The sequence below is a fragment of the Aspergillus candidus genome, assembly GCF_002847045.1.
Source record: "Aspergillus candidus strain CBS 102.13 unplaced genomic scaffold BDW47scaffold_48, whole genome shotgun sequence".
Classification (NCBI taxonomy): Eukaryota; Fungi; Ascomycota; class Eurotiomycetes; order Eurotiales; family Aspergillaceae; genus Aspergillus; species Aspergillus candidus.
Window position 1 is genome coordinate 107,706 of NW_020194053.1, and position 26,637 is coordinate 134,342.

General features: G+C 55.1%; 15 protein-coding genes across 15 annotated transcripts; 10 read left to right on the forward strand and 5 right to left on the reverse strand.

Annotated features, from left to right (window-relative positions):
* Positions 1 to 152: 152 nt before the first annotated feature.
* Positions 153 to 1,951, forward strand: BDW47DRAFT_110632 (allantoate permease family MFS transporter). Its single transcript, XM_024813769.1, has 4 exons — positions 153 to 360; positions 416 to 839; positions 926 to 1,328; positions 1,379 to 1,951. Exons 1-4 carry the CDS (start codon positions 168 to 170, stop codon positions 1,805 to 1,807), a joined length of 1,449 nt encoding a protein of 482 aa, XP_024669329.1. The 5' UTR covers positions 153 to 167; the 3' UTR covers positions 1,808 to 1,951.
* A 77-nt stretch (positions 1,952 to 2,028) lies between these two features.
* BDW47DRAFT_110634 (uncharacterized protein) lies at positions 2,029 to 3,078 on the forward strand. The gene is made up of 3 exons (XM_024813770.1): positions 2,029 to 2,203; positions 2,255 to 2,347; positions 2,402 to 3,078. Exons 1-3 carry the CDS (start codon positions 2,138 to 2,140, stop codon positions 3,035 to 3,037), a joined length of 795 nt encoding a protein of 264 aa, XP_024669330.1. The 5' UTR covers positions 2,029 to 2,137; the 3' UTR covers positions 3,038 to 3,078.
* Positions 3,079 to 3,092: 14 nt separating this feature from the next.
* Positions 3,093 to 4,803, forward strand: BDW47DRAFT_63994 (NAD(P)-binding protein). Its single transcript, XM_024819502.1, has 4 exons — positions 3,093 to 3,489; positions 3,538 to 3,604; positions 3,654 to 3,784; positions 3,845 to 4,803. Exons 1-4 carry the CDS (start codon positions 3,451 to 3,453, stop codon positions 4,553 to 4,555), a joined length of 948 nt encoding a protein of 315 aa, XP_024669331.1. The 5' UTR covers positions 3,093 to 3,450; the 3' UTR covers positions 4,556 to 4,803.
* BDW47DRAFT_63995 (uncharacterized protein) lies at positions 4,804 to 5,848 on the forward strand. The gene has a single exon (XM_024819503.1). The coding sequence runs from the start codon at positions 5,052 to 5,054 to the stop codon at positions 5,805 to 5,807; it is 756 nt and encodes a 251-aa protein (XP_024669332.1). The 5' UTR covers positions 4,804 to 5,051; the 3' UTR covers positions 5,808 to 5,848.
* An 11-nt stretch (positions 5,849 to 5,859) lies between these two features.
* On the reverse strand, positions 5,860 to 7,809 carry BDW47DRAFT_63986 (permease of the major facilitator superfamily). The gene is made up of 5 exons (XM_024819501.1): positions 7,451 to 7,809; positions 7,290 to 7,403; positions 7,095 to 7,243; positions 6,908 to 7,039; positions 5,860 to 6,858 (listed from the first exon to the last, which is right to left on the reverse strand). The coding sequence occupies exons 1-5, from the start codon at positions 7,648 to 7,650 to the stop codon at positions 5,912 to 5,914; spliced, it is 1,542 nt and encodes a 513-aa protein (XP_024669333.1). The 5' UTR covers positions 7,651 to 7,809; the 3' UTR covers positions 5,860 to 5,911.
* Positions 7,810 to 8,344: 535 nt separating this feature from the next.
* Positions 8,345 to 10,247, forward strand: BDW47DRAFT_133541 (NADH:flavin oxidoreductase/NADH oxidase; the record flags this gene model as incomplete). Its single annotated transcript, XM_024817859.1, has 1 exon — positions 8,345 to 10,247. Exon 1 carries the CDS (start codon positions 8,910 to 8,912, stop codon positions 10,245 to 10,247), a length of 1,338 nt encoding a protein of 445 aa, XP_024669334.1. The 5' UTR covers positions 8,345 to 8,909.
* Positions 10,248 to 10,371: 124 nt separating this feature from the next.
* On the forward strand, positions 10,372 to 11,169 carry BDW47DRAFT_64057 (peroxiredoxin family protein). Its single transcript, XM_024819504.1, has 2 exons — positions 10,372 to 10,692; positions 10,741 to 11,169. The coding sequence occupies exons 1-2, from the start codon at positions 10,533 to 10,535 to the stop codon at positions 11,079 to 11,081; spliced, it is 501 nt and encodes a 166-aa protein (XP_024669335.1). The 5' UTR covers positions 10,372 to 10,532; the 3' UTR covers positions 11,082 to 11,169.
* A 128-nt stretch (positions 11,170 to 11,297) lies between these two features.
* BDW47DRAFT_110645 (pyrroline-5-carboxylate reductase family protein) lies at positions 11,298 to 12,708 on the forward strand. The gene is made up of 2 exons (XM_024813771.1): positions 11,298 to 11,984; positions 12,047 to 12,708. The coding sequence occupies exons 1-2, from the start codon at positions 11,414 to 11,416 to the stop codon at positions 12,349 to 12,351; spliced, it is 876 nt and encodes a 291-aa protein (XP_024669336.1). The 5' UTR covers positions 11,298 to 11,413; the 3' UTR covers positions 12,352 to 12,708.
* A 112-nt stretch (positions 12,709 to 12,820) lies between these two features.
* Positions 12,821 to 14,030, forward strand: BDW47DRAFT_64070 (type 1 glutamine amidotransferase domain-containing protein). Its single transcript, XM_024819505.1, has 3 exons — positions 12,821 to 13,054; positions 13,107 to 13,344; positions 13,405 to 14,030. Exons 1-3 carry the CDS (start codon positions 12,977 to 12,979, stop codon positions 13,794 to 13,796), a joined length of 708 nt encoding a protein of 235 aa, XP_024669337.1. The 5' UTR covers positions 12,821 to 12,976; the 3' UTR covers positions 13,797 to 14,030.
* BDW47DRAFT_64071 (HNH endonuclease family protein) lies at positions 14,031 to 15,122 on the forward strand. The gene is made up of 4 exons (XM_024819506.1): positions 14,031 to 14,458; positions 14,520 to 14,691; positions 14,758 to 14,896; positions 14,954 to 15,122. Exons 1-4 carry the CDS (start codon positions 14,265 to 14,267, stop codon positions 15,064 to 15,066), a joined length of 618 nt encoding a protein of 205 aa, XP_024669338.1. The 5' UTR covers positions 14,031 to 14,264; the 3' UTR covers positions 15,067 to 15,122.
* A 1,941-nt stretch (positions 15,123 to 17,063) lies between these two features.
* On the forward strand, positions 17,064 to 18,005 carry BDW47DRAFT_119638 (SDR family oxidoreductase; the record flags this gene model as incomplete). The annotated part of the gene is made up of 3 exons (XM_024815374.1): positions 17,064 to 17,499; positions 17,550 to 17,899; positions 17,949 to 18,005. 3 exons carry the CDS (start codon positions 17,064 to 17,066, stop codon positions 18,003 to 18,005), a joined length of 843 nt encoding a protein of 280 aa, XP_024669339.1.
* On the reverse strand, positions 17,351 to 18,768 carry BDW47DRAFT_110650 (CIA30 family protein). The gene is made up of 2 exons (XM_024813772.1): positions 18,260 to 18,768; positions 17,351 to 18,209 (listed from the first exon to the last, which is right to left on the reverse strand). The coding sequence occupies exons 1-2, from the start codon at positions 18,742 to 18,744 to the stop codon at positions 18,044 to 18,046; spliced, it is 651 nt and encodes a 216-aa protein (XP_024669340.1). The 5' UTR covers positions 18,745 to 18,768; the 3' UTR covers positions 17,351 to 18,043.
* A 156-nt stretch (positions 18,769 to 18,924) lies between these two features.
* On the reverse strand, positions 18,925 to 20,857 carry BDW47DRAFT_128262 (acetyl-CoA synthetase-like protein; the record flags this gene model as incomplete). Its single annotated transcript, XM_024816823.1, has 4 exons — positions 18,925 to 20,058; positions 20,115 to 20,446; positions 20,506 to 20,766; positions 20,824 to 20,857. The coding sequence occupies 4 exons, from the start codon at positions 20,855 to 20,857 to the stop codon at positions 18,925 to 18,927; spliced, it is 1,761 nt and encodes a 586-aa protein (XP_024669341.1).
* A 352-nt stretch (positions 20,858 to 21,209) lies between these two features.
* BDW47DRAFT_133545 (MFS transporter) lies at positions 21,210 to 23,327 on the reverse strand (the record flags this gene model as incomplete). Its single annotated transcript, XM_024817860.1, has 3 exons — positions 22,685 to 23,327; positions 21,515 to 22,633; positions 21,210 to 21,456 (listed from the first exon to the last, which is right to left on the reverse strand). Exons 1-3 carry the CDS (start codon positions 22,981 to 22,983, stop codon positions 21,210 to 21,212), a joined length of 1,665 nt encoding a protein of 554 aa, XP_024669342.1. The 5' UTR covers positions 22,984 to 23,327.
* Positions 23,328 to 24,555: 1,228 nt separating this feature from the next.
* BDW47DRAFT_110655 (putative FAD-dependent oxygenase) lies at positions 24,556 to 26,332 on the reverse strand. The gene is made up of 3 exons (XM_024813773.1): positions 25,983 to 26,332; positions 25,274 to 25,885; positions 24,556 to 25,203 (listed from the first exon to the last, which is right to left on the reverse strand). The coding sequence occupies exons 1-3, from the start codon at positions 26,280 to 26,282 to the stop codon at positions 24,568 to 24,570; spliced, it is 1,548 nt and encodes a 515-aa protein (XP_024669343.1). The 5' UTR covers positions 26,283 to 26,332; the 3' UTR covers positions 24,556 to 24,567.
* Positions 26,333 to 26,637: the final 305 nt, after the last annotated feature.

The following is a 26,637-nucleotide window of genomic DNA, read 5'->3' on the forward strand; positions in this document are numbered from 1 at the left end:
GGAAAGACGCGACAGGATGGTCTGATGGGTCCGGGGAGTTTTCATTACCTGATGGATGAATGTGATATGGGGTTCCCCACGCTTATCGAGGGACCAAGTTCTTTTTAACCCCGGATTTCTCCTGACGAATTTACATTCCCCACGAACAGCCTCGAACCAAATACACCATGGCTGAAACAGAGAAGGTTGACGACCTGAAACTGGCGGAGCTCGATGTCAAGGAGTCCGACTTTGGCAATGTCGAGAACATTGTATTGGACCCGAAAAAGGAGAAGAAGCTCCTCATGAAGCTGGACCTGGCTTTTGTTCCCATTATCATGGTGACATATCTGTCCTGCTTTCTGGATCGGACCAACATTGGTATGCTATTGGGATATTTAGAGCCCTATTCCAACGGATGAACTAATGGGAACAGGAAATGTCAAAGTAGCCGGCATGCCCGAGGCCATCGGCGCCTCAGACAGCCAGTTCTCCACCGCCGTCTCGATTTTCTATGTCACCTACGTCCTGCTAGAGGCTCCCTGGGCGGTGCTCATGAAGAAGCTCACTCCCCGAAATATTCTCACGGGGCTCTGTATCGTGTGGTCGGTGGCCACCGTGTTCACCGGATTCGTGCAGAACGTCGCGTCGCTGTACGCCACGCGCCTTATCCTGGGCGCTTGCGAGGCGGGACTCTTTCCCTGTCTCAACTTGTACTTGACGATGGTATATCGGCGCGAGGAACAAGCCAAGCGCGTCTCTTACCTGATGAGCTGTGCAGCCATCTCGGGTGCTGTGGGGGGATTGCTTGCGTATGGGCTGCTGCATATGGATGGGATTGGAGGGAAGGCGGGCTGGAGGTATTTACATTCATCTTCCCACCCCTCCCTGGGCTTGACCAGCCTGGTCCACGGTAATCCTGCTATCGTGATCTGACAGTGTTTAGATGGGTATACATCATCGAAGGCCTCTTCAGCGTGGTTTGCGCCCTGCTGATCTGGTTCGGCCTGCCCAACGACCCCGCCAACGCCTACTTCCTCACCGACGAGGAAAAGTGGATGATGCGTGTGCGCAACGAGCAACGACGCCACTACATGGGTAGCGAACACTTCACCTGGGATGAGATGTGGCTTGCCCTGCGCGATCCCAAGCTCGCTTTCAGCGCCGTCGTTCAATTCTGTCAGGATATCCTGCTCTACGGGTTCAGCACGTTCCTGCCGACGATCCTCCAGAGCATCGGGTATGATTCGCTGATGAGCAACGTGCTGACTGTGCCGGTGTATATCTGGGCGGCGATTGTGTTTGTCATTCTGGCATTTATGGCGGATCGGTACTCGAAATTTGCGGTTGTGGGTGTCCTCTTTCTTTTGCTGTGGCTCTCTTATGCTAATCAACACAGTTCCTCATCGGGAGTAACGTCTTCGGCATCATCGGTTACATCCTCCTCCTGTCCGTTTCCAACAATTCCGTCAAATACTTCGCCACCTACCTCTGCGGTATCGCGACCTACACCGGTGTGGGACTCAACATCGCCTGGCTGAACGTCAACGTCGCGCCGCACTACCGTCGCGCCATGGAAATCGGTCTGCAGCAGACGGTGGGGAACTGCGCGGGTATTGTAGCCGGGCAGATTTACCGGAAGTCTCCGTACGTGCTCGGAAACTCATTCAGTTTGGGGGCGTTAGTGGTCGCGCAGGGGGTCATCGCTGTGCACGCGTGGTACTTACGCGGGGAGAATGCAGAGAAGGTGGCGATTGAGGGGGGGAAGGAAGATACACGGCGTGTCCGGACGGGAGATGGGGAGGTGGAGTTTCGGTATCATTATTAGATTGTTGGTTGTATTCTATGTATGTGGATTGCCTGTGACTTCCTTTGCGGTGCTCTAGATTCTGGTAGTTGGTGGATGAATTGCCAAGTTGTCTAGAACGAGGGATTGGGCTTCAGTGACTCATACAATCTTTGCATACTGCTCGATGATCAACAATCCAATCTAAGCGAATTCCAGACCAGACCAAATCGTTAGTAGGTGCCCTAATAAGGCTTAAATTGGCTTCTTCCGCCAAAAACACACTACACCAACATCAATATATCATTTACCATTTTGATCTCCACCTCTTCTCACATTAGGACGGCGTGGCCCATCGCAAACTGCCTTGAAATGTCCACAAAGAATCTAGAACTAGACGCCGAGTATGGAGCTTTCGCATTTGACTACTACGTCCTGGTTTGAGCATCTATCCATTCTGTCTCAACCGACCGTGACTCACATCGGTAGGACCATTGGAAAGAGGATTCTTTCGAGGAAAGTCAGCAACAATGGGAGCGACTGGTCTGGGATTATCAAAGACTGTCTCTCAAAGAGCGTTATGTTTGTTTCCTCAGGTCTATCATTTCTCGTATTGGTTCTTATCCATGACAATAGATATACCACCATCGCACTCAGCTAATCCCCACCGGGGTACCCCCCACGCATGTCAAAGTTCTCCGCACCCACCAGACCATCTACGAGCGCAACCTGAGCATCCCGAACTGCACGGGCATACAAACCGTCTGGCTGCGAACGTGCTACGATGCAGACCTTGCCGAAAAATACGCAGACATGATGGCCGAGTCATACATCATTGGGGACAAGGTCCTAGACGACCCCATGAGGTATGCCTTCGAGGAGAACTGGCGAATGGTTCTCGTGCGTATGCCCGGAATTACGGATTTTTGGGGTCTTTCTGACCAGAACGGCGATGGAGCCATGCTCAAGTATCGCTCAAGATTGGACGATGGGGCGATCCGGGCTCAGTACGAACGGATTGAGGATGCGGATTTTCAGGCTCTGGCGCTCAAGGCGCTGGAATTCCAGGCTTTGCTGTATCTGGTGGACCGCGAGGCCATTGAAATGGGACTCATCAAGCTACTCTGGCTGGATGAACATGGGTGCTGTGCTTGGGAGAATCGGGTGGCCCCGGCGAGCATGTACCAGTTGGCGGGCGCGCTTCTCGGTGCCACGAGTTTCTGGGAACTCACCCAAGGGAATGCCACGCGAGGCTGTTTACTCGAACTATAGATTGTTGTGAGTAACCTAATACCATATGGAGATGATCCCAGGAGGCGTCTGTGCCACAAAATCGAAAAGGTTCCTCCATCATACAGCCACTTTGTCTACCGTCCTCTCTTTCGGGCAGTCTGTGATATCTGATCTCGGTGTTTGACGGACATTCCACAATAGGCAAGATTGTCAGAACAGATCCATTTGTTGAGACACTGTTGTCTCCGGATTTGGCATACCACCCACGGACTGGACCCGCTTTCGGTCTCTTCTTTGGTCGATTTCGCTGGTGAATTGGTGTCAAAGGACAAACCCCTTGCATACCACACGCTCTCGGCGACGCACGCGAGAGGGACCAGACAGGGACCCGTCCTATTAACTCCCCCTGTCATCAAGGGTCATGATCAATGCAAATCCCCATCATCTAACCCATGCATCTCTGGCGCAACAATTTCCCCGTCGATGGCAAGGTAGGGACCCTGCCCCACCAACGTATAGATCACCCTCTGACCATCCAGCTTGTCGTCGTCGCCGGGGGCTCCAAAGGCCTTGGCCGGGCGTTAGCCCTGGAGTTGGCGGGAAAAGGTAGGCCAGAACACAATCCCATCGCATGACACCCGCTCATCCTGTATAGGAGCGAATCTATTGATCCTCGCGCGCGAAGAACTCGCCCTGAATCGCACTCGCACCGATCTTCAAGCGGCCTGCGTCTCGTCCAAGCAGATCGTCGACGCTATCTCCGTGGACCTGACGCAGCCGAACGACGTGCGCTAGTCCCAGCTCCCATTCTACCAGCCAGCCCCACTGACAGATGGTAACGACCAGATCGACCGCGTTCTCGCCCACTACCACCCCCCCGACGTCCTCATCTGCACGGCCGGCGGCATCCCCGACGAACCGGGCTTCCTCGCCAACCAATCCCCCGCCGCGATCACATCCTGCCTCGAGCAAAACTACTACACCGCCATCTTCCCCGTGCAAGCCTGCCTCCAGCGATGGCTGGCGACGCCCACGCCCCACTCCACGCGCCACATCGTGTTGACCTCCTCCGCAACAGCCCTCGCCAGCCTCCCCGGCTACGCCGCCTACACACCAGTGAAAGCCGCAACCCGCGCCCTCGCCGACACCCTCCGCCAGGAACTGCTCCTCTACGGCCGGGACACGTTCCGCGTCCACTGCGCCTTCCCCGCCAACTTCCTCGGCGAGTCTTTCCTGCGCGCACACCCCACCAAGCCGCGCCTGACGAAGCTCCTCGAGGGCACGGACGTGCCGCCCCAGCGGCTGAGCGATAATGTCCCTGCGTCGCGGGAGGTCGCGCGCGCTATCGTTCGGGCCTTGGAGGCGGGAAGGACGTACATCACGGTGGATTCCCGCACCCAGTTGATGTTAAACCATATGCGCGGGCCAAGTCCGCGGTTTTGGACGCTGTATGATTTGCTCATGGGGTGGTTGGCGATTGGGCTGTGTTGGGTGTGGAGGGTGAGAGCGGATCGTCAGACGGTTAAGTATGGGCGGGAGAATGGGATGGAGCGGTAGTTTTCTTTTTTTTTTTTTCTTCGCATGCTTTCTTACTTATTTCCGCCGTTTGGATTTTTCGTTTCGTCTCTGCCTGATTATTGTTGATTTTTCGTGGTGTAACATGCGATTCTATACCTGGCGTGGCGTTATTTCTAGGAACAGCGGTACTAATGCACACTCCTAAGTCACCACCGGTCTTGATGAAAAGCCAAAAGTAACAATACAAGCAGGACAAAGTCAGACAATCCCCTGGGCGAGCCTGACTTGAATCAATGGACATGTGGAGATCGATTCATGTACCAGATCAAGAAGGGACATGACGTCACATCCTTCGCTCCTTGCTTGTTTACACCGGGCGCGTTGCTTCTCAGCTGAACTCACCGCACCTTCGCCTTTATTATTATTATCCTCACATCCCTGCCTGGATTTTAACAAAAGATCCCACTATAAATTCGACGACCAGAACACCAATCCACAACCACTTTATCTACAAATACGATCCATCTAAAACACCATGAAACTCTCCTCCCTCCTCACAATAACAACCCTCCTCGCAACCACCACCGCGAAAAAAGAAAAAATCAACCTCCAATGGGCCATCTGTAACCCCACCCCCCAAGACGTTCTCCCCAAACTGGGTCTCGCTTCAAACACACCCCCCTACAAGGAAAACCCCATCACCTACTACGATGCGCAACCCCCGCGCTACATCGCCCACGGCTTGATGTTCCGCACGAAGACTAATAAGGGTCATCCCCTGTCGACTGTTAAGGCGCCGCTTCCGGGGGATGTCGAGGCGCCTGGTTTTGTGGAGTGTGCGTGGGCAAGCTATGGGGAGAATCCGGCGACGTTTACGTGTGAAAAGCGGTGTCTGAGAGATGGGGATGGGGAGGAGGATGAGGAGGATGACGAGGGGGATGATGACCTGTGGTGTCCGGAGCAGATGGAGTTCGTGAAGAGTGTGGCGCCTGCTCCTGTGGAGTGGTCTGCGCTGGTGCCGTACGGCCCGTTTGCGAACGGGAAGTGGAAGGTCAAGGTGGACGGGGTGAAAGCCAAGTTTGACGACGTCGTTGTTCCCGAGCACGGGCTACACCTGATGGAGATCGAGGCCAAGGTGAAAGCTTCCAAGGCGGAGAAGGCGCGCGTTGCCATAACGGAGTATTTGGTGGAACAGGGGGTCGAGCTGTGTGAGCTGCAAGAGGGTAAGACGAAGAGGCTGTTCCGTGCCATGGGGTATACAGATACGGAGGAAGACAAAGTCGAGCTGTAATTAACATTGAAATCATTCATTGATTAGCGTAACACATTGCTAACATAACGCTCAATTCCATAAAGCAAGACACTAAACTCATCATAATCCCCGCCAGTCGATAACTACAACATATATCGGAACCCCTTCTGCAGCTGGCGAGCTTGCTCGACAGAGACACCCTCCACCTCGGCCGTCCGTTGCAACTGCGCCCGGTCGGCGTCGCTCAGCGGCACGTCGACATTCTCGAACCGTTCCAGCTGGCGGTTCTGATGCCGCATGTGGAAGTAAAGGAAGACCGCGCACAGCGCCGCGACCACCTGCAGCGCGATGCACACCCCCATAGCCGGGCGGTACTCCGGGTCGTCCTGCTCGCGGTAGGTGAAGGGGGTCCAGATGCTGGCGGAGTTGCCGATGGCGTTGATGAAGCCGTAGGCGGCGGCGCGCTTGGCGGGCGGTCGCGGGATGGAGTTGGCGATCCAGGAGAAGAAGGTGCCGAACTGGGCGAAGACGAAGATCATGAGGAAGAAGGAGATGTAGCGTGCGGCGAAGCTGGTGGTCTTCGTGAAGAGGATGAAGCCGACGATTGTGATTGGGATCGGGTACACGAAGAACCAGAAGCGTCGGTTGTAGCGATCGGAGAGGTACGAGTGCGTCAGGCTGAAGAACACCATGAAGATGTAGGGCGGCGCGACCAGCAGGAGCGACACCATTTTGTTGTAGCCCAGGGTCTGTGTGAGCGTCGGGAAGTAGTTCTGAAACCCGCTGGCCCCCGTGATGGCCAGGTAGGCGAGCGCCAGGACGTAGGTCTTGACGTCCGTGAAGGCGAGCTTGAGACCGTGGAGCTGGCCCGCGCCGCCCTCGGCGTCGACGTCCGCTTCGGCGGCCTCGACAGCCAGACGGCGCGAGGCCACATCTCTCATCTCTGGGGAGAGGAGCTTCCACGTCTCGGGGAAGTCGGGCAACATGATGCAGATGACGAGACCGAATGCGACCGTGATGGAGCCCTCGATGATATAGAGCCATTGCCAGGCGGAGATGCCGCGCTCTCCGGCCAGACCGTCCAGGATTCCTATATTTCATCAGCAGGTGTGAGGAGATGAGTACGGGAGGAGACTCACCGGCCGCGATCAGGTTCCCGAAAGCACCACTAAGGAGAGAGCCCGAGTAGAAGATACTCATGCGCAGGGCGAGTTCGTTCTTGGTATACCACTTGGAGAGGTAGAACAGAACTCCGGAGAAGAATGGTGCCTCTATATCTTGTTAGCTGGCTTCTCGACATCGTAGTGATACCGTAATAATACTAACCGACCAGGCCCAGAATAAACCGACACGCCACGATGCCACCGTAGGAAGACACCTGGCTTGTCACGGCAGACACCAGTCCCCATGCACAGACGAAGAAGCCGAGATAGAAGGACGGACGGCCGACGTAGTTGAGCAGGAGGTTGGACGGACTGGAGATGTTAATCGGGATATGGGGGATCTCGACGGGAAACTTACGTCTGCATGAGGATATAACCGACGAACAGAATCGACAGACCCACCTGGTACTGCTGTTCGTCGATGTGGAGATCCTCCTTCAAGCCCTGGAGCTTGGCCGCCGCATAGTTATTCCTAGATCTGTCAGCTATGTTTCTCTCGCCGTCCAAAGCTTCACCTACCGATCGATGTAGTTCATCAGGTAGACCAGAATCACCAGCGGCATGATCAACATATCGATCCGTCGCCGCAGCTTCTTCTCCAGCACCTGTTCCCCCGGCGTCAATCCCACCTGGTGCGCAACATCCTTGGCGATATCTTCATGGTACATCGACCCCTTCTCGGCTTCCTCCTGGGTGATTGACTTCCGATCAGTGTCCATAATGTAGGGTCCGTCCGGGTGATTCTCTGTCCGACTCAACCGGGGGGAATTCCTGGGGAAACCACCCGGGGGCGGGTCGACTTTAAGACAAAAAATCGGGTCGCATGGAGACAGAATGCGGAGAAAAGCCGGGGCAGGTCCAAACGCGGTCCCGTCCGACCGAGTGTTGCCAAAGTTGCCATTCCCAGTTTTCGCTTCCCCGGGTTTGTTGTCGGTGGGTCTGGGGACGTGGGATGCTGATGGGGCGACGTGGGGGTTGCATCGTCGGTCTCGGCCTCAGTTACTGCATCGGGGGGGTTGACTGGTCGGTCACTGCCGATGTGGATGCCGATGAGCTCATGGGATTGGGTTTATATTGACTCCTTGAGACTCACTGGGGTGTCTACTCGAGTATTTGGTCGGGAAAGACACATGCGAGGTCGGGGCATCTCCGAGGTGAGGGCTTCAAGGTCGGCCGGATCGAGTTTAATCCAGTTTAGGATCAGGGACAGAGTGGAGCTTTACTACTGGACCTTGCTGGTGAAAATGCCTCATCATGCAATTGTATGATGCAAGGAGATATGGTTGATCAGATGGTTGGAGTTGATGTGAGGTCTCTGGGTTCCTCAGTGGTCTGTCTATATAAGAGAGTTCAGCCACCACTATAATACCATTCATTATAAGCATCTTCCAAGTATTTCTTCAGAATTCAATTCGATTCATTTATTGACCAAAATATAAGACATCACTTTCTACAGAGTTCAATCACTGCGCAATGATAGTCATGGAAATCTCTCTGATTATGCTCTTCATAGATATTGAAGATATTCGATATATAATAAGAACAAATGACAAACTGGCAGCAGACAATAGTCTCATGTGAAGATTCAAGTTTAGTATCATATATTTCCTCCCCATCTGTCCTCAACGATATGACTGCACTCGCTTGGTCTTACCCCACTTCACCACAGCGTGGGAGATATATCTCCCATTTGCAGCTTCAATAAGACTACATATATATGACATCTGCTCCCTATTTTCTAAGCATCTCTATCAGGTGGAAATTCATTATCACACCATCTCCAATTCTATAGTGACCCACCCCAATTGACTAAGATTATATCTCCGATTATGTCTCCGTCAGGGCAGTTGATCAATTTGTCAGCACATCCAGCACATCATCTCTTTAGAATCAAATCGAATTTACTGCAACGACTCAAAGTATAAATAAGATCCATACACCAATACAGGCCACCAGCACTCAAATAAACCAACTCACCATGGGCTCCATCGCACCCGCCGTTATCCCCGCCCCCGAAGCCCCCTACTTCACCCCCGCCAACCACGATGTCGGCGCCGCCCTCAACCCAAACGACCCCTCCACCCCCACCCTCTTCCGCCCCCTGACCATCCGCGGCGTCACGCTCAAAAACCGCATCGCCGTCTCCCCCATGTGCATGTACTCCGCCGAGTCCGACCCTGCCGCCCCCGACGTTGGCGCCCTAACCGACTACCACCTCGCCCACCTCGGCCAGTTCGCCCTGAAAGGCGCCGGCCTCGTCTTCGTCGAGGCACAGGGCGTGGAGCCCCGCGGCCGCATCTCCCCCAACGATGCGGGCCTCTGGCAGCACGACACCGACAGCGCCCAATTTCGCTCTCTCCAGCGCGTCGTCCACTTCTGCCGTAGCCAGGGCGCCCACGTCGGCATCCAGATCGCCCACGCCGGCCGCAAGGCCAGCGTCACCGCCCCCTGGGTCGCTCGCCAGGCCGGCCGCCCCAGCGTGCGCGCCGAAGCCGCCGTTGGTGGCTGGCCTGACGACGTGATTGGCCCGTCGGGCGGCGACAAGCACCGCTGGGATGCCGACGGCGACTACTGGACCCCGCGCGCGGCGACTGTAGAGGAGATCCAGGGCATCGTCCGTGCCTTCGCCAACAGCGCCGCCTGCGGGGTCCGCGCGGGCGTCGAAGTCGTCGAGATCCACGCGGCCCACGGGTACCTGCTGCACCAGTTCCTCAGTCCCGTCACCAACCGTCGCACGGACGACTACGGTGGCAGCTTCGAGAACCGCACTCGGCTGCTGCGCGAGGTCGTCGCGAACGTGCGGGCGGCCGTGCCGGAGCAGACAGCGGTATTTGTGCGCATCAGCGCCACCGAGTGGCTCGAGGGCCAGCCCGTGGAGGCCGAAGCCGGCGGGAGCTGGGATGTCGCCAGCTCCGAGCGGCTGGTGCCCATCCTGGCGGATCTGGGTGTGGACCTGGTCGATGTCAGCTCGGGTGGGAACCACCGCGACCAGCGCATCCCGCACGGCTCGGTCTCGTACCAGACGGACCTGGCTGGGCGGCTGCGGCGCACGCTGCAGGCTGCCGGGCGGTCGACGCGGATCGGGGCGGTGGGCTTTATCACGGGGGCGGACCAGGCGCGGGGCCTCGTTGAGGGGTCCGACGAGGCGGAACGGGCGGCGGCCACAGTGGCCGGGGCGGACCCGGCGGCGGACGTGGTGCTACTCGGGCGGCAGTTCCTGCGTGAGCCCGAATGGGTTATGCTTACGGCGCAGCGGCTGGGGGTGAAGGTGGGCTCACCGAAGCAGTTCTGGCGCGCGGGAGGGGCGTTTGACTAGAATACTTATTGAACGTTTTGTCCATGTATATATTTCGATTTACATATTTCGATATATCTTTGACTTCATAAGGTCATTGCACTCCACTTCCACCAAGTAATGAGAGGTAGAGAGAACAACCTCGGCTGATTCCGACGGAGACGACCGGACATAACGGTCTTAGCGGCATCGCACGTAATCCGGATACGGTACGGTATCATCATTTCCCCCGCACCAACTCAACCCCTCCATTTCTCTCCTTCTTTCTCCCTTCATCCCTCCATTGCACAACCAACTTTTATCAAAATGACTGTCAAACCCGGTGACTCTTTCCCCAACGACGTCGTCTTCCAGTACGTCCCCTGGACGGAGGAGAATAGCGGCGTCCAGGCGTGTGGCATCCCGATCAACTACAATGCCTCCAAGGAATGGGCCGATAAGAAGGTCGTGCTGTTCTCTGTTCCTGGTATGTCTTTCATATATGTCGATATTGACAGGCAAATTAACGAAACAGGCGCATTCACCCCCACCTGCTCGGTCAACCACCTCCCCGGCTACATCCAGAACCTGCCGCAGTTGCGCGAGAAAGGGGTCCAGATCGTGGCCGTCCTCGCCTCCAACGACCCCTTCGTCATGAGCGCCTGGGGTAAGGCTAACCAGGTCCGCGGCGACGATATCCTCTTCCTGACTGATCCGGAAGCCCGCTTCTCGTCCTCGTTGGGATGGGCCAATGCGGGCCGCACCGGTCGGTACGCCATTATTATCGACCATGGGAAGGTCACTTATGCCGATATTGAGACGAAGAAGGGCGCTGTTGAGGTGTCGGGTGTGGATTCTGTGCTGGCGCATCTGTAATTTGTCTGTCTCTGTCATTTGTCTCCATCTACGGTCGCTCGCCTGACTGCACTCTTAATATAAACTGCCACTTGACTATGGACTGTTTGTTGATGTTGCATAAGCTGTATCTCGGGCCGATATTTGTAATCCTCTGCATAGCGTGATGCACACGGGCGGTGAAGCCGTAGTGGGGAATGGAGGGGACGAGGGAAAGAAAGACATCTGGTCGGAATCCTTCATCCTGCTTCTTTTCTTCCTTATTTTTGTTGTCTGTTCTTCTTTTTCTTCTTCTTCTTCTTCTTATTCTCCTTCTTCTTGTTTTTAACACTTCCTCTGCAGTTTACGATAGAATGTCCCTCCACAAGAGCAAGCTCGCTTTCATTGGCGGCGGCAACATGGCCTCCGCCATTATCGGGGGTCTTATCGCCCAGGGGGTTCCCAAGACTAATATCTGGGTTGCTGAACCCTGGGATGTTAACCGTGATAAGATGGCGGCCCTGGGTGTTCAAGCGACCGCCTCTAATGTTGAAGCTGGTGGCCAGGCTGACCTCATTATTATCGCTGTCAAACCCCAGGTTGCTCAAGGCGTTTGCGAGGAACTCGCCGCTGCCTGGTCCAGCCGCGATACCCTCCCTGTTGTGGTGAGTATTGCTGCTGGTATCACTTTGCAGAGCTTGCAGGACTGGCTGCGGACGGGGAATAGCTCCACGGCACACACGAAGGATGGCCGCACGGCGCACACGGTGCGTGTGATGCCCAATACGCCCGCGCTACTGGGTCAGGGCGCGTCCGGCGTGTTTGCCAGTGCAGATGTCACGGCTGAGGAGAGGACCCTGGTCAATGACCTGCTGGCAAGTGTGAGCCAGGCGACCGAGTGGGTGGATCGGGAGGAGTTGCTGGACGTGGTGACTGGGCTATCGGGTGAGTTGATCATACCTGGAAGTGGAGCGAGGAAGAGACAGTGCTGATACGATGGCGGTTAGGATCCGGCCCGGCCTATTTCTTCGCGATGGTAGAACACCTCGTTGCCAGTGCCACTGCTTTGGGTCTGTCCTCGGAGCAGGCCACCCGTCTCGCGGCGCAGACCTGTCTAGGGGCGGGCAAGATGCTTGTCGAGTCCTCTGATACCCCGACCAAGCTGCGTCAGAATGTCACCAGCCCGAATGGTACAACGCACGCAGCCCTGCAGACCTTCGAAGCAGAGGGGTTCCAGGAGATTGTGGACAAGGCGGTTAAGGCGGCCACCAATCGGGCGGCGGAGCTGGGGGATATACTGGCCAAAAAGTAGACTTACGATTGACGGGTATCAATGATAGCGCAGTACATCCGGGTACATGAACGGTGGAGTTGACGGTTTTAACAACATTGTGCTTCACCATCCGTAGATGAGCCATCGGTTGTAGGACGCCCACTTGGTGCCAATGCTGGGATATCTGTAGGATTCTATGCCCAGTCTGGGCCGGTGACTCACGCCTCACATGGTTCGGGTTGCTTGTCTTGAATCGAGCTACGCGCCCGTACACCTACATCTGCTCAATATCCAACCACGGTGATAATGACGACCATGTCAGCACAGGGTGAGCTGACCCACTCAGATCAGCCGTGGGGCTGATGTGCGGACTTAGTGGACATCCACGCACATGGCTGACAAGGGGGATCCAATAATCGTCACGAATTTCTCTGCAGAAATACATTCACTGATTTAACTCCGATTCCTGGATGATTGCCGACATGAACCGCGAAGATCGAGCCACAAACCGGTCAGCCATGGGTTGGGATGAATAAGGTTGTGATGTCATCCGTCCGTTTTCAGCCTCTATATCAACCCCGCGACCCCCTCTGTCCTTCAAGCTCTTGTTTAAATTCCTGTCCACATTCCACTGCTCATATTAATACCATATACACTCTTAATCATGGCCCCTAAAGTTCTCATCGTCCTCACCTCCGCGGACAAGATCCCCGCCAACGGGTCCCCCACGGGCTGGTATCTGGTAAGTCACCGACCCCTCATCCATCTGACATCAGCATAATCTGACCGACTAGCCCGAATTCGCCCATCCCTGGGCAGTTTTGCATGAGAAAACCGAGCTCACCATCGCCTCCCCCAAAGGCGGCGAGGCGCCTCTCGACCAGGCCTCCGTTGAAATGTTCAAGAGCGATGCCACCTCAGTTGACTTCCTGAACAACCACAAAGACCTCTGGACCAACACCGTCAAGCTTGCCGACGTGGCTAACCGCGTCGGAGAGTATGACGCCATCTTCTATGTCGGTGGTCATGGCCGTATGTTGTCCCGGATCGCCCGATGAAATTTATCGCTGACTAAAGTGTCTGGGCACATAGCAATGTTCGATCTCCACTATGACCCCGTCTCTCTTGGCCTCATCCAAGCCTTCGCGGCAGCCAAGAAACCCGTCGCGGCCGTCTGCCATGGTCCGACGGTATTCCTCCGCGCGACCACCGCGCAGGGCGAGCCGCTGCTGTCCGGCGCGACGGTCACCGGATTTTCCAACGAGGAAGAGGACCAGGCCCAGAAGACGCAGTTCATGCCGTACATGCTCGAGACGGAGCTGAAGAAGATCAACAACGTGAAGTATGTCAAGGCCGATCAGGCGTGGGGCGAGAAGGTCGTCGTGTCCCAGGTTGCTGGCACGGGCAGTCCCCTGATCACCGGGCAGAACCCTGCCAGTGCGACTGGTGTGGGGAAGGAGATTCTCAAGGCGTTAGGACTGTAATTCTTCATCGAATTGGCTTGACTTATCGCCATTTAATTTTCATGTTCCCTTCTTATCGTTGTGTAGGCAGAAGTGTTCTAGGTGGTCCGGATACCCGTCGGTCCCCGATCGGGGTTGGTCGGTGGGGAGAGAAATGGGGAAATTGATCCCTTAATATCAAACCTGCCGACGACGATCCCCTCACCCCCAGCGAATCAAGTTGGCAAATTCAACTGCATGGGTGTCCCGCTAGCTGCAGGACATATATCATTGGCGCGGCTCGAACACAATCAGATGGTTTTCTGCTAGAATCTACAGTTAGATTAAGATAAGGGTTGGATATACCCGCCCGCAAGGGGTGGGTTACATCGTGAAACCGACATGTCGAGATGCCCCTCTCGGCACTTTGTATTTAACCCGTCCATGTCTCGCGCGGATTCTCGTCCCTCACGGCGGGTGTAGTATCACGAAGGACCCAGAACGTTCATCATGGTCAAATTGTTCACTGTGGCCCTCGTGGCGCTTCCCCTCATCGCGGCCGCCCCTAACCCCCTGCCTACGCCCCCCGGCGTGCCGTCCAAGACGGAAGCAGAGAGTGATCTGGCCAAGTTGACGGTCGCTGAGCAGGGCTCTGGCGATGACTATGACCGGGACAAGTTCCCTCACTGGATTGACCAGGGAGAGTATGTATCTCTTGTTCTTTGTTGAAGTTGAAGAGGGAATAGAAAAAAGCTAACTGGTCAGCTCTTGCAACACCCGCGAGATGGTCCTCAACCGCGATGGCACCGACATCGACAAGGGCTCCGACTGCTACCCGACCAGTGGGAAATGGGTCTCTTTGTACGACGGTGAGACTTGGACGAAGGCTTCCGATGTCGATATTGACCATCTTGTGCCACTGTCGAACGCGTGGAAGGTACGTCCCGTGACTGTTGAGCCTTAGTTTCTGCATACTGGATCGATATTGACTTGACTTCTTTAGTCCGGCGCCGACAAGTGGACCACCGCACAGCGCCAGAAGCTGGCCAACGATCTGGAGAACCCCCAGCTCCTCGCGGTGACCGATAATGTCAACCAGCAGAAGAGTGACAGCGGGCCGGAAGAGTGGAAGCCTCCTTTGGGTGAGCATCTTATTCTATTCTTATCTTTTTTCCATTGGACACTAACTAACAGTATAGAATCGTACCACTGCGACTACGCCAAGATGTGGGTCAAGATCAAGTCGATCTACGAGCTGACGATCACCGAGGATGAGAAGAGCGCGCTGGTTGGCATGCTGGATACGTGCTAGTTCTTCTCAGTCATTACGAGTGTTTGTTCTATGATCTTTACAGTACTACGCTTTCAATATGAACTGGATTCGTCGTATTATCGTTATATCTAGTCTATCTAACACTGAATCTGCCCGTCGCCATGCCATGTAAGACCGTGGATTAGTATAGGTCATCTATAGTAAAGTAAATCAGCCCAACAGCCCCACGCCAAGTCTTCGCCGAGGGTCCTCCACGATGTGCTCAAAATCCGACCCCGCCACACGCGCATAATCATAGGGTTCACGGCCCGACACGTCCCGGATATACGGACTGTTCCAGTCCATATTCTGCTGAACTAGGCGCACCATGCGTGTATTCCGGGCCATGAGCGCGTACACGAGCGGGGAGCGCCCGTCTTCGTCTAAGGCACCGGCATCAACCTGCTCATTTTCTAGCAGCATCCTCGCCACCTCCAAGTGTCCGCCCGCCACTGCGTATGACAGCGGCGTGCGCCCGACCCCGTCCCGCCGGTCGGCGACGATATCGGACCGCGCCAGGAGCTGCGCGACCATCTTGGCGTCGCCGGCTTCGGCGGCGTAGGACAGCGACGTCCGCAGTGTATATTCGTCCTCGCGGTTGACGTTGACCTCGGGGAGGGCGAGCAGCAGTCGTGCTGTCCGATGGGCTCCGTACAGGACGGCGTACATGAGCGGAGTGCGGCCGGCCTGACACGCGGCGTTGATGTCGGAGACCTGCGCCTCGGTGAGTGTGTAGGGCCCCGGCTCGTAGTACAGCCCCAGTAGCATGCGGATGACAAGGGTATTGCCGCTTTGGGCGGCGTGGGAGAGCGGCGTGCGGAGATTGATGTCCATAATTCCGGGGGAAATCTTGGGATGCGCGAGAAGGACGCTGACGACTTTGGGCCGCCCCTCGTAGCAGGCGTACATGAGCGCGGTGAACCCGGTGGTGCCGGCGAGGTTGATGTCGACATCATCGCGGGCGATCAACTTCTCGACGACGCGTGCGACGCCGACCCCGGCGGCTACCATCAGCGGGGACGTGCCGTGGATGCCGAGCTTGTTGACCTGGATGTCGGGCCGCGCCAGGAGCATGTCGATCATGAGGTCGTTATAGGGCTGCTTCTCGCGGGAGTAGGACATGGCGCAGGCCAGCGGGGTAAAGCCCTGTCGGTTCTCGACGTTGATGTCAATGACCGGACGGCCCAGGATTCGCCGGCAGAGCTCGTCGTAGTTGTCATCATGGCAACCGAGCCGGCTCAGGTAGTGGAGGACGGTATTACCCTTGGAATCAGCCGCTTTTGCGAGCTGTCGGGAGGGGAGCCAATCGACGAGCCAGGGCAGTATTTGCAGCAGGCGGAGCAGATCCTCCGGCTCAAGAGCGTCGGTGATATCAAGGATGATATCCAAGGGGAGGCCTGTAAGGGATCGGTCAGCCATGTTTTCTGCTAACTATTTGTAATCTAGAGGGGACAATGAGCGTGATATCGCAAACAGGTACAGGTCGGATTGGCTGGTATTGTATGGGCTCGTGCTGTGCTGTCGAGTTGTTGTGTTTGAGGATAGGTTGGTATGGGAAATCATGACTGGGTATTTATAAGTCTTAGTGCCTGGGAATTCCAGGAATGATCTCTGAACAAAGCATGGTGGTGGTCAATGTGCTCATCTTTGTATATCAATCCAGAATGAGAGTGGAAACAGTGGTGGACTCGGGTTTCTTTATCTTCATTGTATCAAGAGCCGATGATGTCAAGGCTTTAACAACCACACATGGTTTCAACATCAACAACACATCAATGGATTGTACTAAACAATCAAGACAAAGAGAAAAAATACGTCAAGGACAAGGCCCTCCATGAGTCGGGCTGATCTGGTCATTGGCTGGACCGACTCCTCTGACGCCATTCATCCCCTTGTGTACCGATTGGTGGACCGTTAAGAACTGAATGCTATCCAACACATACCATTAACCTCGAGGTAGAGAGTGAATAGTTATGTCACCCATACTGAGAAACATCATGAGACTGCCCAGCGTTCTCATCACCGGCTGCAGCGATGGCGGGATTGGGTCTGCCCTGGCCCTCGCCTTCCACAAACGAGGTTATCACGTCTTCGCTACTGCCAGAGATACCTCGAAGATGGGCCTCCTGCGCGATCTGGCGAACGCGACGTATCTACAACTAGACGTGACGAAGCCCTATCAGATAGCCCTAGCGGTTGACGCTGTCCGGGAGCGCACTGACGGACGGCTCGACTTCCTCGTCAACAACGCCGGATACACCCGGTTCATGCCACTGCTGGACGAAGACCCCGATGCTTGTCGCCAGCTCTTCGAGACCAACGTCTGGGGCGCTCTCGCCGTCACGCAGTCATTCGCTCCACTGCTGATCCGGGCGCGGGGCACGGTGAGCTTCATTACCTCTATTACAGGCCACTTCCATCTACCGTTCATGGGTGTGTACCCCACCCTCTTAGATTAAAGTCCAGATAGTAACCCCCGCAAGGCGTCTACAATGCGTCGAAAGCTTCCATGGACCTAATGGCTGAAACCCTTCGACTGGAACTCGCCCCATTCGGCGTCAAAACCGTGTCTCTTATCACCGGGGCCGTCGAGACTCGAGCGCTGGCATTCTTCAACACCTGGTCCCTGCCTCCCGCGTCTAGGTATAAACCCATCGAGCCGGTGATTACTGCTCGCGTTCGTGGCGTGGAGACCTTTCTCCAGACCCCTACCACGGATTATGCGGACCAGGTGGCAGATAAGCTCATCAACGGTACGTCGGGGAGGGTTTGGACGGGTGCCAATTCCACGCTGATGTGGTTGTTGGTGAATTACGTGCCGGGGTGGATTCAGGTACGCTCCTCACTCCCTTTTTGGGTAGAGTATGACTGATTTCATGCAGGATAGAGTATTGTTCTTTAGGTCGGGGTTGGGCCGGATCACTGCGCACAGAGAGTGATCATGCTAATAGTATTCCGGAGAAGAATAAAGATAATTTCACACGATTCCACAGCATCCACATAGCAAGCCATCCTCTCCTTCCTCCGTAGCCCAGCTTTTCTCGTCTATGTACTCCGTATCTTCTTCATCCTGATACAGCGCCCGAAACACCCCAATAGAACGCACCTCCAGCTGGAATGCGCCCTCCTGCGCACCAAAAAAGCTGCACCTATTAGCCTCACACATCTGCCTCTCCATTAGCAAGGAACTTACCTCCTAATCATGATCCGAAACCGCCGCACACGACTCAAGTCCAAAGGTCGTGCAACAGGCACCTCCTTGCCTCGATAGGTCGGTCGCAGCTCGCTCCACTTCACCCGGACCACCTTTTCCATCTCTTTAGGGCAGAAATCCACCTCCCAAATCAGGGCACTCTGCTCGCGACCGTCAGGTCGACGCTCAGGGATCTCATCTGTCACTGCCACGGTGTAACGCTTGCTGTCGCAGGCATGCACGTCAAGCTCGAGTCCATCGTAGTCCGACAGGTCCCAGGTCTTCTCAGTGCTGACGGTTTTCTGCGATGCGAACCCCGCGCCGCCCAGTGCTTTGATGTCAAGATTTCCGTGGAAGAGGACGCCGTGAGGCGTGCGAGACAAGCATGACGTCGAGTGGCCGCCGCGGACGCGATCGTCCGAGGCTGCCCACTCTTGCAGGTCCCAGGGGGAACTAAATAATTTTTTGTTATTTGCGTATTCCATGTCGCCTGCCAGGTGATTTTTCTGGAATCTTGAATTGAAATGGCAAGGGTTTGCTTTATATAAATGACAGATCGATCGATCGATCGATCTGGTCGGCATGACCTCATCGAACCCTAATCCACTTCTTTCCAGCCAACTATATTCCTCCAACCGGGTATCTATCAAAGAAAAAAAAAAGAATTACAGCTTCGCTCGCGTCCGCTCATCTCGGACAACCAGCCGCTTCCCTTCCACTGGATTCCTCTCGCGATCTCGCAGCACTCGTCGCAGGATCTTCCCACTCGCACTCTTGGGCACCTCATTCACAAACTCCACCTCCACCAACCACTTATCCCGGACCTTGCGCGCCCGCACAAACTCCAAGATCTGGCGTCCCACGTCCACTAACCCATCGATATCCGCGGGAGACCCCGGCGCCCGCACCACATATGCCTTGGGCTTCTCCCCTGCGTAGTCGTCCGCCACACCCGTAACGGCTACGTCGTCCACGGCTTCATGGCTCAATAACAGATCTTCCAGCTCCGCTGGCGACACCTGCACGCCCTTGACCTTGATCATCTCCTTGATGCGGTCGGTAATAGTCACGAACCCCTCCTCGTCCACGAACCCCACGTCGCCCGTGTGCAGCCACCGGCCCCCTGGTCCCGAGAACGTCTCGAGCGTCGCCGTCTCGTTCGCCAGATAGCCCATGACCACCTGGGGCCCGCGCGCGACGATCTCGCCCTCCTGGCGCACCCCCAGCTCCTCCCCGCTAGATACGTCAAGCACTTTGACCTCCGTGTTGGCGACGAGGGCGCCTCCACGCGTGGCATACGCGTAAGTCGACTTGTCGGGCGGATGCGCCGTAATGCAGCTGCAGCTTTCGGTCATACCGTAGCCTTGCTTGAAACCCGTGCGCGGGAAGCGGGCTTGCAGCTGTGATAGCACCTCCGCTGCGATGGGCGCCGCCCCGGAGGAGAAGCGCTCCACGTGCGAGAGGTCGTAGTTCGTTACGATGGGATCGTTAAGCAGTCTGATGAGGATGGGCGGGACGAGGAGTAGCTCGCGGATGCGGTATTGCACGACAGTGTCGAGCATCGTCTTCATGTTGAATGAGGGAAGCATGTAGACTTCGGAGTTGAGGAGGATGGGCAGGTGCATCTGGTGGACCAGGCCAGTGACTGCTCTTAAAGTCAGAGGATTGGATTGGAGAGGGGAGGAAGTGAACATGCTGTGGAAGAGAGGCAGAACTGCCAGTGACCGTCTGTGATCTGCTGGAGTGAGTTGCTGGATCTGCATGCATTGCGCAATGACGTTGGAATGCGCGATCATCACCTAGTTCCCATCAGTACCACTGACGGCCCTGCTGGGAGAAAGGTAGGTAAACATACCGCTTTTGGCAGCCCCGTCGTCCCACTGCTGAAGCTCAAGAACCCACATATATCTTGGTTCGTCTTCCCCCCAGGCAGCTGGAACGAAGCGACTTGGCCGTCGATACCGTAGTCTCGTCCAATGGCGATGAGCTGCTGCACGGTCACATACCCATCCTCCGCCCCTTCCAGGAGGAATATGCGTTCCTTCGGGATCCCCGCTTGCGCCGCAGCCGGGACGGCAACGACCAGCGACGAAGGCACCGTCATCAGAAACCGCGCATGTGCAGTCTTCAACGCGTAGGCCATCTCTTCGACGTTGTAGGCGGGCGATGCGCCCGATATAATGCCTCCTAGTTTGTCGTTAGTCCATCGCGCCCATTTGCTATAGCGTTGGTGGGAATTAACGGACCCATTCTCACGGTCGCAAGCATGGCCACCGGGTACCAGATGGTGTTGGGGCTGAATAGTGCGACCGTCTGACCTGGTTCTAGACCATATCTCCTCACGAGTGCCGTGGAGATGGCCGTGGTGAGCTCCCTAAGCGCATCGTAGCGGACTTCTTCCTTGGTAATGGCATTGATGTAGCCACCTAGCTGGGACGGTAGAAATTGACGAAGGGGAGAGTAGTCCGAGTCGAAGAGGAAGTCCCAGATTGGGAGGCTGGTGGGAACTGATCGACGTGAGTAAATCAATGGGTAAGTGAGGAGAACAGGTCGACTGGGCTTACTGTCTAGTTGCGGCTGCGTAGATGTGAATACCATGGTGTCTATCTAACCTTCGCGGTGCAAGCGGACGGGAGAAAACAGATTTCACCAGACCTGGCCAGCCTCGTATTCATATAAGTTTCGACAGGACTCTGGACCTCCCTTGCAGACAGTGAAACGAGTCGGACCTCGGAGGAGACGCGATGGTTTCCTTTCCCCGCATCCAAGGCAGGATCAACCTCTTTACTACCTGCTGCGCCATGCTCCATACGAGAAGGATCCCCGCATCTCACCTCATTTTGAATGGAGGTCAAACCATTTTTGCTAGTACAGTGCATATTGTATATTGAAGGTCATAATCATACATTATCATACATGGTAGTCATACATTATCATACATAGTGGTCAATCATACGTCATAAGTCTTCCCCCCAACGACTTCCACAGGAGCGCCTGCGAGCCGACTGCGCCCCCGCAATCCCGGTCCATACATCTGGAACACCACCGGGATGGGGATCATCAACACGGCAATGCAGCCCAGCAAGGTACCCGCCCACTGCACCCCCAAGTTCTCCATCATCTGTCGCGAGAACAGCGGAAACGAGCACCCGACCGCCGAACGGAGGATCGTGTTTGCCGCGATGGTAGACGCCGCCCTAGATCTTGTCAGTGGGTTGGAAAACATATGTATAGGAAAAGGGTATATGAACATACAGGGTGGGATAGCAGTCCACAATGTAGTTAAAGCACTGCAGGAAGATCAGGAAGATTCCGGCCCCCGTGAACAGCCCCGACGCGATGGGCGCCATCCAATGGATGGAGGCCGTATAACCTGTCCAGCCGAACCAGAACAGTCCCACGGCGAAAACCACAGCCCCGACGATTGCTGGTGGTAAACGCCATTCGGGCACGGGCTGATCCCCGTTCGCAACCAGCTTGCGCACGTACGAGCTCTGTTGCGTGAGAACGTAGACGCCGCCCAGCAGCTCCCCCAGGATCAGACCCACGAACGATAGACCCCCCACTCCCATGCTCATTCCATACACGCCCTGGAAGACAACGGGGTATGCCCCCAGCAGCGCGTACATCAGCCCGTAGATGAAGGATATGTAAAGGGAGATGAGGAGCAGGATCGGCTCGGTGAATAGCATCTTCACGGGCCGGCTGAAATTGTTCCGCACCAGCTCCATGAAGTCGACCTCCACTTCGTCCTGTCTTGCGTGGATGCCCCAGTTATGCGTCTGGCGGCGGAGGGTAGCGGCCTTGCGCACCAGGATGACAGGCGCGTAGCTCTCGTCTAGGAACAACACAACCAGGACGAATCCGGCCAGGACCAGGATGGCGGAGATGTACATCGTCCACCGCCAGCCCAGCTCGCTGGTGGCGATGAACCCTCCGACGAAGGGGGCAGCGAACGGCCCGACAAACACGGCCATGCAGAAAACGGACATGATGATCCCTCGTTGCGCATTGTTGAAGAGATCGGCGAAAACCGCCGGGACGATCGAGACTGGGCCGGCGGCGAACAAGCCTGCGAAGAACCGGGTGATCATGATCGTCTGGACGTCCTTGCCCGTCGCACAGGCTACGGTAAAGATGCCGCATCCGAACAGTCCTATGGAGAGGGGCACACGCCGGCCAATGAGCTCCGATAGAGGCGCCCAGATCGTTGGACCGGCAGCGAAGCCAAGCACGTACAGCGCGACGCCCAGTGAGCCGACCTCGTGTCCGACCCCAAACTCTTCGCTGAACCCCTCGATGGCGGCAGAGAAGATGGCGCTGTTCATGGACCCCGCGAAGGTACCGAAGCAGAGGATACAAACTAGCAGGACCCTGGAGAAAGTCAGTCATATGTCTATCGGTTTGAGGGAGGGAGGGACATACCGTCTCAGTAGAGACCAGTTGTAGGGATGCAGAGGGTCAGTAGACCCCTCAAAGTCTACGACGAAATTGCCAGGGTCCGGTAGCAGGGGGGGATACTCCTTGCCAGCCCCCATAGGGAGCCATTCTTCCCGCGGGAGAGGGCCCCGTGTCGATCCAACGGTAGTCTTTTGTTGTAGTCGGTAGGTGTTGATGCGGGTGAGCTCGAGCGACTCGAGGGGCTCGATGGTGTCATCAGAGCTATGGGAACTGCGCGAGTCACTAGTGGGGAATTCCTTGTCCCGACCAGTATCGAAGTCCATTGGCACGGTGTGCTGTCGCGGTCAATAATTGCTCGGATCTGCTCAGAAATGCTGTCTTGTCGGTCCAGCTGTGAGCGACCGGCGCTATATAGGGTGATTGCCCCATCGGCACAAAGGCTGGCTTCTCGACATTTTTTTTCCCTGGTGGCCCAAGTTGGCGTCAAAGTCTTCATCCACAATGGGTCCATCGGCCGCCATGATCCAGCGATACTGGGCAATGGACTGCGACAGCTTGATCCATCTTTTTCCGCCCTGGGCACTTGCACGCTTTTGATATCCACCCTCCAGCCACCCTTGGGCGGAAAGTGGTGTGGCACCCAATCAGTGACGGTGCCTGGCACGGCTACCCTCGGTGGTGTGGCTAGTGTTGACGGGCAGCCGAGCGACCGACTACAGCCGTCCTTACCCGTTATCAAACTTGTTTCAGGCGAGGAAAATTTTCACGGCCATGGTCGAGATAACATTCACTGCATGGCAGTTTGATTGGCTCGGAGGTCGACCCATGGTAGTGGCGAGCGCATGGACCCGGCCTTGTTGATAAATATATCGCATCCTTCCGCCAATGTTTGATTCGGGTTCAACTACCGACTATATACAGTGCACGGGAAGTGACGGCCATACCCGTCCATGCCGTGATACCGTTGAGGCGCCTCGGTTACCCTAATGTATATTTGTAGTCCCTTTGGCGGATCTGAATTTAGTTTCTTTTGAGAATAGCATGTTTTGAGTCCCTTTGGTGGTGCTAAATTTGAATTTTTTCAAAATCCCCCTAAGTTGGGTTGCTGAACATCGTCATTCGATGGTAACACACAAGATATATCTCGATGTTTCTAGATGTCACCAAAAATATTGTGAAGATCGCCGCTCGGAGAAATGGCCTATGCGCCAATATAGTCGCCTATGAAGTCAATCATCATCCTCATGGAGTTCCGAGGCACCGGTATCTAGACTCCGCCCGCTAGGTGCGCTAGGTGACGCAGAATAGCACCGTTAATATCCATGATACCCGATTCAGAGGGTGATGTAACTAGAGCCGCCGTGTTGTCCCGTCACCTGACCGACAAACGACGATTATAATCAGGGAAAGTGTAGCCTAGTTTCTGTTCCTAACAACGACAAGCTCAGGACTCGTTCCGGAGAGTTATTTAGCCGGATTGCTTCGTGGTATATATCTCTGAAAGTCCAGGTTCCCCAGACCCTGCGAAGTCATTGTATACGGACAGGCACTGCACCATAATGCCAAATTAAGATGTATTCCGGCTTTCTGTGACTGATATCCCAACAGGTATCCATTACTTACCGAGAATACGTCCTCGGTCGGATTATTGTGTTTGGTCAATGGTGGATTCAAACAAGCTAGGTCCTATATCCTTACATTGTCTGAAGGAAACCAGAAGTCATCATCATGATTTTGGAGAAAATAGTACAAAAATGATGACCATCTCTCATCCAATCTACGACACGGTCATCATACTATCGTGACCTGTCCTCAGTTCAGACATGAAGTAACGCCGAAATTGGAAACATTTGGCCAAGGCAAATACTACAAGTTGCCCTTTTGACCCCGTCTATATTCGATCCCATCTAGGCGATCGGACCGAAAAAGCTAAACTTATTTTTAGGGTCATATTCCTTTTTCAGGGACCGCAGGCGATCCTGACGCCACCGCCCACTGCCATACCACTGCTCCGGCGTCTCGTCACCATAAGCGTAGTTGACATAAACGCCCATTTCTTTCAATCCACTGCCCTGGTGGAGGATATTGCGGAGATGATTACCCAGCTTCGCAGCCTTGTCTTCAAGCTCCCGCCCAGCGGGCACGTAGGTGATGAGCGGCGCAGCAAGGAGATTCTCTCCCCGGAAGGCAAAGGCACTGGAGTTCTTGTCGATGGCCCGGACACCTTGCGTGGAATATCCCTCGAACATGAATATAGAGTTATTGAAAGCCGACGACCCGCGGATGGAGGAGGCGAACACGTCGTATGCCTCCTTCTGGGCCGGGACATTGTAGCCTTGGAGATAGATGGGGAAACGGGGATTGGCGAGTCCTACCTTTTGGCATGGTGGCGAGGTCGCAGCAACATTAGTCCATCCAGCAAGGTCAGTGTAGCTTCCTCCGACATAGTCGGCGGACAGCGGGCCGATATCATGGAATGGTTTGGTGTAAATTGGGTCGACCTTCTGCACTCCTTCCTGAATAATGTAGAAGAGGATAATGGGCTGGGTGCCGTTAGAACCAAGGTGACAACTCCTTGCACATTCGGCCAGACTGGAGAGTATAAATACTTACGTTGTTCGGGTCCGCGGTAGGGTCGTTCAGCCAGTAGGACCAGTTGATGAGATCCACAGACTGAGTGCCGTTCTTGAGGAGGTGTTCATTGGCGGTTTGGTAGACAGCTTCGACTTTATCGCCACTGAAGAGGAGCGTGTCAATCGCCCAATCGCTATGCTGAACATCATAGATCTTTGTAGTCACGGACGTCACAATGCCAAAGTTGTGTCCCGCACCCTTAAGAGCCCACCAGAGGTCGGAACTGGCGTCAATAGTCCTCAAGCTGCCGTCGGCGAGGACGATGTTCGCGGAGACAAACTGATCTGCAACGAGTCCGTGGTGTCCCTGAAGCCATCCATGTCCACCCCCAAGAGCCGGCCCAAGATAACTCACGCATTCACATGTGCCTGTAACCGACTGCTTGCCCGCCTCCCAAAGTTGGTCGGTGACATCTTTGGAAATGGTGCCGCCCCCAATCTTCGCCGTTTTCCCATCCTTCGATATTTCCACGCTGCTAAGCTGTCTCATGTAGATCTCAATACCATGATCCATCTTGCCCAGTGTGGTAATGGCTCCATGCACGCCATTGTAGGCGAGAAAGGGCAATTCTTTCTGGTTGGCGAATTTTACCTGAGCACCGCTCCAATCAGCAAAGCAGATCCATTTGGAAACAATGATCCTCACAGCAGGAAATATTATAAACGAGGGCCGAGAAGAGCCAACACACCGTTTCTACAACGTCGTTCTCCGTCCCTGGAACCACAACAACGTTGACTTTGGGGGCATCTAGGATAGACCACCGTGTAGATGCCTCCTCAAATTTGGTTGACCCGGGGCAATAGATTTTGCCAGTATTCGAGAGCTTCTTTCCTAGCTCCGTCAAGTCGAGGTCTCCTTCGGGGCATTTAGCTCCATGGCTTTCGCGAGCAAGAGGCGTAGTTACGCCGACACTCGGTATGGCCCACGCAGTCACGAGTACAACGACTTGAAATGGAAGCCAGTACATTGTTAATTTGGCAAGGAACATAGGAACTTGATGCGAACCCAAGGGAACGCGGAAGAAAAATTTAAATAAACAAGATGTCCAAGTGATTGGCCTCAAAGAAAGATCAAGGTTACATCAAAGACAGGGGATATGTGCCAGTTTTAATCACTGGGCGGGATAGTACGTACGTCGTTAGCTCCTGTTACTCGCATGATGGTGCAAGTACCACTGAATCTTATTAATATAACCTTCATTTATTTCGTGCCGTGGACTGGAGAGACTATATTAAACCCTGTCATATCCCTGCCTAGCGGATGCTGGATCTCCCGAATCCTTACAGTATCAATTATCCCTATAGGTTGTATACTCGCCCGCTGCGCCTTTGCTGAGACACCCC